General features: G+C 34.9%; 1 protein-coding gene across 1 annotated transcript; it reads left to right on the plus strand.

Annotated features, from left to right (window-relative positions):
* The first annotated feature begins 740 nt into the window (after nt 1-740).
* Nucleotides 741-8168, plus strand: LOC137747091 (protein LIKE COV 2-like). Its single transcript, XM_068487105.1, has 7 exons — nt 741-988; nt 1464-1516; nt 1603-1712; nt 2977-3144; nt 5604-5701; nt 6821-6947; nt 7784-8168. Exons 1-7 carry the CDS (start codon nt 872-874, stop codon nt 7882-7884), a joined length of 774 nt encoding a protein of 257 aa, XP_068343206.1. The 5' UTR covers nt 741-871; the 3' UTR covers nt 7885-8168.
* The last annotated feature ends 2521 nt before the right edge of the window (nt 8169-10689 follow it).

Here is a 10689-nt window from a genome sequence, read left to right on the forward strand (position 1 = left end):
AGTAGCGTCAAGAGTGTACTGATAACTCGTTGTATCCTATATTTAACTAAGGGAAAGGAAGGGGGTGCACGACATAGAGAAGGGGATGGAGAAAAGGGCTTGAGGAATTTTATAGTAATAAGGAGGAGAGAAACTTGCTCTGCAAGTAATATAAAGTTTAATAGAAAAGCTCTTCTAGATCCCAAGGATTCCTAATTTGTCTCTGTTTAGGATTTATACAATTACACAATGTATATCATAACAAGTATATAATTTTTATTTTGGAAAAGTATAAAATATAAACAAAATAATCTGTTTTGGAGTTTCAATTATAGAGTAAGGTTGGACTGTGAAACTTTTAGAGTTTGAATAGTATGAAGTTATGTCATTTTAAAATCACATCTTAGAGTTTGAAGTTAGGATTGAAGATACTCTTAGTTATGCCGTCTTCAATCATGGAATTAGCCTTCTAAAAATTAATATTTTAAAGGCGATTTAGGGATGAATTTTTTCATCTCCAACCATGCAGGTTTATATTTGATTCATTTTCATATTTTATTGATTTTTGTGACAAAAATGAGCTTGCCAGCCAGTGGCCTACATGCTGCTCGCACAAGAACTCGATTTCCTTTCGCCCTTGGATGGGTATGTAAAATTTTGGCCCAAAAATTAATAGAAATGAAAAAGAAGAAAACGGGTCAAATGACACACGTCACATAGCGCAGATGGCAGTGCTCCATTTGCAATTGTAAATTATGCTTAACATCCAAGTCTGCACAATTACAACTTCCAACCGACGCAACACATCATCATCTCCCTCGGAATCATCAACGCTTCCCTCCCTCCCGAATTCTCAGCCAAGTTTCGAGCTCTCTCTCTCCTTCTCGGCGAAATGGCCGAAGATCAAGAATCGACGTCGATTCCTCTGAGTCAAGCGGAGAATGGTGGTCCGGATCCCGAAGATCCAGCCAAGTCTCCCCCTCCCTCCCCCAATTCCTCTACTCGTAAGGTCTGATTCGATCTCCGCCCTCCATTCTTTTCTCATCCAAATCTACGGATCAAATGCTTGACATTGTATTCCAAGTTACTCTAATTTCCAGATAGTTTTACGATGTTGGATTTGTAGTTAAATTCATTAACTACAAATGTTGCCATGTTGGTAGGCTGAAATGGGTGCTAAATAGCCCAATCCAGTCCTTGTCCAGAATCAAATGGCGGCTTAAAGTCCAATTAAGCTGTTTGCACCAGGGTTCAAATTTAATTCCCTCATTTCAAATCCTTCCCTCCATTTGGACCGTTAATGTCGTTATAATTAGGATGCTTAGTTCATAAACAAACCAAATGCACCCGCCTTGAGGAACCTGCTCTAGTTCCATTGTCCACCTAGACAATCGTTTTCGCAATTTGAGATTTTTGTAATTTAAATGTAAGAATCAAAGTGATATCTTGTTCAACATGTAATGTTTGTGTCCAATCATTTTCAGGCTTGCTGCTTTGTTCTCCAAAGTTGGGTCTCAAAGAAGTTTATGACTGGATGGTGAGAATTTTACCTGCTCTTAGGTGCAATTCTCAATCATTTTCTCATGATTTCTTAAGCCTAGCCGTGTCTTGAATTGCTTGCAGTGTGGTGCTTTTTCCTGTTGCTGTTACATTCTTTGTTACATGGTGGTTTATTCAGTTTGTTGATGGTTTCTTTAGTCCACTCTATGCTCAGCTTGGCATCGACATCTTCGGTATGTTCTTAATGAATTACTAGTTTCCTTTTGTTGAAAGCCTCCTCTAATAAAATGAGGAAAACGTGAGGATAATGGTTGGGACCTATGTGTATTGTGGACCCTGCCTCTATTAGGGAGATGGTTTACGAAATGTGGTCTCCCTAGCATCACCTTAATTAATATTGTAACATAGAGAGAGTCAAACACAAAGAATTTGCAGGCTAAATTTCATTCACTACATAAAAAGGTAGAAAGACTAATATATTGAATTTTAACTTGACTCCTCCATAAGAAAAAGAAAAAGAAAAAAAAAAAAAAAAAAAAAAAAAAACCCTCAAAGCAATGCAAAATTGGTGCATTTGCTTTAACTGAGAACTTGGATGTTCCTTTTTAAGGTGGCAAAGTTGGCAGAAGATAATACAGCAGGTTTTAGAAAGTGCAAAGGTGATTACTTAGACCCAATATTTGCTTGTCTACTGCCATAGGAACTTTTAATATTTGATCAAGCCCATTGTTCAAATCTCATGCATGGCAAACAGCATTCAGTTAATTGTGGAGCTTCAGTGTTGTAGGAACAATTGCGGTTGTATAAAACTGAAGGTTTTAATTTGTAAAGCCAAATTAGTTTTAATACAGATTTCATAGTTTATTCGTTTCCTTTTTATTATTTTTCCCTGTTCCTAGTAAGGATTGCTTTCCTGTTCTTAGAAAGATTAGGTATTAAAAATAAGAACATGTTCTTTGTAATTTAATATAGCCACACTTGATTGATGAATGAAATTATCTCTATATTCTAAACCCTGATCTCCCCTTCTGTACTAGATTTTTCTTCGGTCTATCTATTTGTTCTCTGACTTCTTATTCTGGGTTCCTATATTTTCTTATAATCAGACCTGGTACCTCTTGTTTTCTAAGATCTCTTTCTGATTTCTAAATTCGGATTACTTGTTCTAACTCACCTTGGTAGTTCGCCCTGACTTTTCATCTAGTGGGGAAGGATAGGGGTTTCTTGGGCTTGTCACTTGACATTGACTGGGATATATGACTTGTTATGGGGGTTCTTTTTATGTGTTGCATTATAATCTTACAACTGAACTTTTGAAAATGGTTGGTTTTTTCAATGCAGAAGCCTGCTGCATCTTTTATTGAAATAAGCTTGAATCTCAAAGTTTTTTTTTATTAAATATATTCACTAAATGTGTAGTCTCTAAATTTTGACTTCAGCTCATATTCTGCTTTAATGCGTCGCTCAAAGTGCTTTTTTTTTTTTTTTTTTTTGCAGGACTTGGATTTGTCACATCCTTATTGTTTGTATTCTTTGTTGGCGTCTTTGTTTCATCATGGATGGGTGCCACTGTTTTCTCAGTCGGAGAATGGATCATAAAGAGAATGCCTTTTGTTAAGCATATCTACTCCGCCTCCAAACAAATTAGTGCTGCAGTTTCTCCAGGTAACAGTTATTATCTGTAAAAGCTTGGGGACTGCATATATTATATACTGTTATGTGAAGGGATATATGAACAAGAACTTGTACAAACAACATCCTAGCTTATATATTGTTGTATGAAGTTATATTTAGCAGGGCTGTAATTACACTGAAATCATGTACCCAGTACCAGCTTACCAAGAAAATTGAAAAGAGGATTATATATTAAAATTTAAAAAGAATCAATCCCAGCTTGTTGTAATATGGGAATTTTTCCATCTTTCACGAAGGAGACAAACGAATACAACATTTTCATGTTCAATTTTAAATAAAAAACTCCTTTCAAAAAAAAATAATAATAAATAAATAAATAAAAAACATTAAATGCTCTAACTATGAATATGAATCCAGAAATAGACCGGTTTTATTGCACCCCTCAACTTCAATAGAAAATGCAATGTCTCCTTGCCATATGTTAGATGGTGATAACGTTTCCTGCAGAAGATTCTGAAGTGAATCGAGGAGTGTCTAAACTTTATAAAGCAAGGCCTTAGAAATCATGTACCAGTGTTTACGAGATATTGGAAATCTGGAATATTTGCATCCTCCGCTGAAATGTTTTCCTTTATTTAGATTTGTAACAAGCTGTTATTGACTTCCATTAATCAAATACACAAAAATTTGGGTTACATATTATTACTTATTTCTTCTCCAAGGCTTCAAGGACTCTTAACTGTTTGGGTTTTCTGTTTTTTTTTTTTTTTTTTTTTTTTTCTTTTCACATTAAGTATGAAATTTCCTGACTATATCAATGACATTGTCTTCCTTTGAATGATTTTTGGCCTGCCAAATTCTGGTAATTCTCTCACCGATGAGCATCTACTTTGGTAGCATTTATTTGGTATTCATATGAACCGAGCTTGGCGATTGGGGGTTATGCTAGGTTGATCTCTTGTTCTCGTATATGTTAACATATTCAACCTAGCTACTGAAAGAACTAGCAGAAAAGTTTAAACAAAAAAAAAAATGGAAAACTAATGAAAAAGACTTGAAATGTTTTAGTTTTAATAAAAAACCATATTATAAGTTTTGTTTAATAATTAGTAAAAGGCTCATATTAAAGTAGTCCAACTAAAAATGGCCCAACTATAATAAATTATGATTTGTTGATTTTACCCCTAACTTTTTTAGGTTGAGTTCCAGATTTTCGTCATTAATGGAGTTCATCGTTGTTTTGCATACCTTCTTCTTTTTCTTTGAAACAAAAATATAGATCCTCATGCTATTTAATTTATATTTTGTATTATTTCGTTGAAATGTGATCGTCGTTATTATTTATAGTGTATTCGAGGTATTGTTTTTTAATTTTTCTTCATCAATGGAGTTCATCGTTTGTTTATCCAGAAAATAAATTTGAGATCTGCATGCTATTCAATAATAACGACGGGTCACTGTTTCTGGACTGTAAAAATAAATTGTTTCTACAATCTAAGTCACTCTTTCTGGATCCAAATGAAATAGACACACTGTTTCTTAAATGTAAACTAGAAAATAAATAGTGAAATTCACTGTATTTGGATTCAAAGCAAAATAAGCACCCTGTTTCTAAAATATAATCAACTGATGCATGAAAGAAAAGAAACAGTCAAAGGTTAAAGCATAGACTGCTTCTGGAATTTAAGTAACTGTTTCTGGATTTTGATTCTTTTCTTTCTAGATACAGTGTTTGTTTGTGCACAGACAAAACAAACATTATATCTGATTTTTTTTTTTCCAGAAACAGTGTTAGTTTTGAGTACTCCAGAAACAGTTTTATGTTTTGGTTTTTTTTTTTTTTTTTTCCTAGACACTTTTTCACCGGTTTCTGCCATTAAATTTCTTTGAACTTGTTTCGGCGACTTTGTTCCGATGAATGCTTCCTTTTTCAACTTTGATTTAGTTGTTTTTGAAATGGGGGAATCGTGTTGGGTTGAGGTTGGTGAAGAGTCAGGACAATATTGAATCATTTAGGGATATTTATGGAAGTGTAGATTTGTAGCGGGTTGGGCTTGTAAGTTTGACCTGTGGACAATAGTTTTCGATGGTTTTGTATTAAACTTTGAGCCCTTTTGGTTAAATAACATTTTAGGATGGTTTTTGGTTAAATATTTGTTGGCCGAAGCCCTTTTCGTTAAAGCTCCCAAAAAAACAAGGATATATTAAATATCAATGTAAACATAATAACATTTTCGGATTGTCCATATTTAGCCAACTTTTTTTTTGCCATCTTATGGATATTAGATACTCTTTTAGTCGTCCTGAAAAGATAAAATAAAGTAAAATACACATGTATTCGTTTAAATACATTGTAAATTTCTTTAAAATCAGTGCTAGCTCTTGACGGCTGTCAAGGGATGAAAAAAATTTCTACTATTCAAACAATGTAATTGTGTAAATATACTTTAAATTGGTATTTCAGGGTTAGAGCTCCTTTTTTCTTGCAGACCAAAATACTACAGCTTTTAAAGAGGTGGCAATTATCCGTCACCCACGTGTTGGTGAATATGCTTTTGGATTTATTACATCAACAGTCACCCTTCAGGTTCTCTTTCTTGCAAATTTCTTTATTACTCATTCTTGAGTCCATCTAAGCGAAGTGTTGTGTTTTCCCTTTCCCCCCTGAACTTTTGTAGAAAAGGCCACATCCATTACTTTAATGTGTTGTTGGATTAGGTTTTTGGCATATAAGAATAAGACACAAAGCTTGAACATTTATAATTGTTTAATTCAATTGTGATGAAGACCAGGATAAATTGTATCTCTCTTTGATACCAACCAATTAATTGAGCAGTGAGAGAGCATGGGTTGGACATGGCATTTGTGATTCAGCGGCAGTTGAAATTTATTGTTTACAACCTCTAGTATCCATTGTCCTGTATGCCTTGATTCCTGTTTCTTTGATTTTCCTTGGATCCTTGAAAGATTGCTGGATTTCGTCCTTAGATAATGGCAATGCAGAAAGAAAATTCATATTTTGTGTAGACGCATGGATAGAAGTTCGATTTGTTTGATTTAGTTTTCAGATATTAGGAATTTGTGGTTGGAAATTGCGGGTCATTTGTTTGTTTTATTTATATGAACATGGGGTTTTAATTCTTAGGGTTTGACTCTTTTAGTTCAGTACTTATGACTATTATTATTTGATTATTTAAGTATTATGGGATTGCCTCTATAGCCTATGGTTAGAATTTCAGACAATTTACATACAGATTGAGGATAAAGATATATGGATCTAGTTGTACTTTTTCACATCTCTTCTGTTTTCTTTCTCAGAGAAAATTGGAGCATTAGTCCATGAATTATGACCGAATTGCAGCTTTGATCCTTAAAATACAATTGGCATCTGAATTTGAAATATTGTGGAGCACTGAGCCTCGATGCCAATTGTAATGGATTATTAATTCAGGGACAAAAGCTACAATTCAATCACAGTTCAGGGACCATTGCTCCAATTTAGTCTTCTCCTTTTTTTTTTATATCAAATTGACATCAAAGAAAATGGTGCCCAGCATCATCCTAGAAGAATCCTCTTGCCTTGTTCCCAACATAAAAAGTCAGCTTTAGGTGGCCTTTGTGACACCAGCCACTTAGTGCAGTATCTTTGAGTTTGATTCGTCAAACTAACACTAATCTTTTGTTCACCTGTTGGTTTTTACTGCAGAGAGATAATGAAGATGAAGAGTTGTGTAGTGTGTTTGTCCCAACAAATCATCTATACATAGGCGATATATTTCTTGTTAACTCCACAGAGATCATAAGACCGAATTTGTCTATCCGAGAAGGCATAGGTATGTTTTTTTTTCTTTTGTTCCCTACGTCAGTCCAAAGAAGGGCCTTCCATAGAGTCAGGGATGGCAATTCTTGTTCTTGGGTCCCTTGTTGTGTCATTTAGAGCTCACACCATACATTAGTTACCCCAACCTGACCTATTTGATTAATCATGTTAGTCTGACGTATTTGATTAATCATATTAGTTAGAATGCGAGCGTCTAACCCAAAACCAATTGGCGGTGGGTGGAGAGGTCCAAGATCTTCTAACACACCCTCTAGAAAATGAAACTTTAATCATGTTTCATTATAATTTACTGGAAATTTTGATGATGTTCAAAAAAAGTTGCATTATGTTCCCAATTTATCCCCTTATAGAAAATCTAATCTGCATGCCAATGGATATCAAACATGCATTATCCCCATTTTAATTTTTGGATAGACCGTCTACCAATTCATACGTAGTTTGTGTTCAGCAGTACTTAAGTAGGTAGTCGGCCTATAATTAACAGATGCATGTGGGAAGTTGTATGTCTGCTGTTGACTGAAGGTTTCCCTTCCTAGTGTCAGTAGTGTGTACTGGTGTAACTGAATGGATCAGCGTTAAAACTACCAAACATTGAACTTTTGGATCCTCTTCAGATTGTTGTTGCAGTAGTACTTAAGTAGGTGGTCAACCTATAATTAACAGATGTAAGCGTGCGCAGTTGCATGTTCGCTTTTGACTTAAAATTTGCCTTCCTAATGTGTAGTGGATTAAAAGAATGAATCGATGCAAAAACTTTTGGTACCAAACATTTAAGTTTTGAACTATCATTAGATTGCTCTTACATTTTTCCTTCTGCCAATCATCCAGAGATCATTGTGTCTGGGGGTATGACAATGCCCCAAATCATTTCTCCTCAACAAAGGATTGCCCAGCAGAACGAGAAGATCCCTTTGAACAGAATAAAGTGATTGCATCAAACACAGGCGTTCTGGTAATTGTACGACTTCTATTATACGTCTTAGTCTTCTCTGTCTGCAGGAATGTTTGAGATTAGGTTGTTCATAGCGGCAGGCTTTATGAAGAAATATTATGCTCTTGCCAGTTCTATAGTTATACTCACATTTGGAGGTGCATTTGTATCAATGATGTATGTTTGATGTTTACGAAAAATGCTGGAGACTGAACAACATGATTCCTGTTGTATATAATTTTCTCATCACGAAGCATCCTTGATCTTCGAAGATTTCCTCCATTTCCAGTTGGCAGCGATTGCTGCGTTTTGTTCATGATGATGGTAGCTATTGGTTTTTATTTGTAGTTTGGTAAAATTGGAACTTTCATGTGACCTTCTATGTTTGCACTTGTGGAATATGAGTTCATTTGTGATCACCACTCTTAACGCATGCGACCTTTTTCATAGGCGGATGAAAAATCCGGCCGTTGGTGGGAGGGGTGGGAAGGAGGACGAAGTCAAATGATTATAGGTTGAAAAGTTTATGGGTTAAAGTGTGTTTATTAAGAGGGGTGTGATGCCACTAACTACTACGGTTTGGTGGTATTTCTCTTCGCTTAGAAGTGAGAGGTCTTAGGTTCGAATCTCGTAGATGATGAATTTGATATCAAATTAGGTTGTCCATTGTGTAGTTTAGCCTAACTAGGACTAGGTAAAAATATCGATGTACTAAAAAAAAAAAAAAGAAGGGGTGGGATAGCTACACATTTTTTGTGTGAAAAGTAATAAAGGGTGTATGGATAGCACACCTCTATTAAGAAACTGTAAAATAATTATATAAAAAAAGGTGAAGTGTCGATTTAGTTCTTGAATTATCACATGAGGAAATTAGGTTCCTGAATTTATTTTTCAGTAAAATAAGTTTCTAAATTCATTAAAAATTGCTAATTTCATTTGTATTATCATATCAAAGTTATTTTATCCAGTTTTTCATCAACTTAAGTTACTTGACACGCTTTAAAGTGTAATACCGTCATATTCTTGCCTATAAGCCCTTAACATTTCATATAAGTTGTGAATCTAATGACTAATTTACCTTCCAAAGTTAACTTCATATACTATTTTTTTTATGAAAATTATCAATCTACTCTCCAATGTGTATCACATGCAAGTAATGTGACTTAAATTGACGAAAATTTGAATATAATAGTTTTGAATATAATATTAGGGATGTAATTGATAGATTTTTATAATTCAATGAATGATTTTTCTGAAAATATAGTTAGGGACCTAAATTCACTTAAATAATAATTTAAAAACTAAATTGGTAGTTCACCCTAAAAAAACCTAAAAAAAGAAAAAAGAGTTGGTTTTTTTTTTTCAATTTTTTTTATTACAATCAATATTCTATATTAAAATAAGGGTGTTTTTGTATAAAATCAATAAAAAGTTACAATATATCAATAATATTTATGTTAATTATAAATAGGTCAATCATTATTACATCCCACATCGTCCAGGAGAGTGGATCCTGTAAGCTTTATATGTATATTCTCATCTCTACCTAGCACGAGGTCTTTTGAGAGCTCACTGACTTCTAGTTCCGCAGGAACTCCGAAGTTAAGCGAGTTCGAGTGAGGGCAATCCCAGGATGGGTGATCCACTAGGAAGTTCTCGTGTGAGTTCTCAGAAACAAAACCGTGAGAGTGTGGTAAGGGCCCAAAGCGAACAATATCGTGCTACGGTGGAGTCGAGCCCGGAATATGGGGGGCCCGGGCCGGGATGTAACAATTTGGTATCTAGAGCCAATCTTTGGCGGGAAGTATGTCGACGAGGACGTTGGGCTCCTAAGGGGGGTGGATTGTTACATCTCACATCGCCCATAGGAGTGGATCCTATAAGCCTTATATGTATATTCTCATCTCTACCTAACACGAGGCCTTTTGGAAGCTCGCTTGCTTCTGGTTCTATAGGAACTCCGAAGTTAAGTGTGTTCGCGTGAGAGCAATCCTAGGATGGGTGATCCACTGGGAAGTTCTCGTGTGAGTTTCCAGAAACAAAACCGTGAGGGTGTGGTAGGGGCCCAAAGCAGACAATATCGTGCTACGGTGAAGTCGAACCCGAGTTATGGGGGGTCCAGCCCGGGATGTGACAATCATGCATTATGATACTTAAATGCATTTAAAATAAAACAAAAATTACAAAATATCTCATTACAGTTGTCACTCATTTCAACTGACAAGTCTGACAAACTCTTAGCTGTCACCCACTTCAATTGACAAGTCTGACATACGCTTTCTCATATTTCCATATTTTGGAATAAGTCAATACGAATTTAGACACTGCGTTACCATGTCTGTTTCCTGGTTCTGTTTTTATATTTTGATTTAGACGTTGCATTGTAGTGTTCGTTTCCTTATTCCCTTTTTTTCATGACTCATCGTGCGACTCTTGATTTTTACATTTGGATTCAGACACTACGATGTAGTGTCCGTTTCTTGGTTTTATTTTTACATTTGGATTCAAACACTGCAATATAGTGTCCATTTCTTGCTTTTCTCTCTCCTAACATTTTGATTTAGACACTGTAGTGTCTGTTTTCTGGTTTTGTTTTTACGTTATTTTTATATTTGGATTCAGACACTGTAATGCAATGTTCATTTCTTCTTTTCCTTTATTTTTTTTTATTTTTATTTTTTTGTAACATTTTGATTCAGACACTACAATGCAATGTTCATTTTGTGGTTATGTTTTTTTTTACATTTTGACCCTTTAAAATGCGAATTAAAACTCAACTCTCATAACTCCGAATTCAATTTCG

Source organism: Pyrus communis, chromosome 1 (genome assembly GCF_963583255.1).
Source record: "Pyrus communis chromosome 1, drPyrComm1.1, whole genome shotgun sequence".
Lineage (NCBI taxonomy): Eukaryota > Viridiplantae > Streptophyta > Magnoliopsida > Rosales > Rosaceae > Pyrus > Pyrus communis.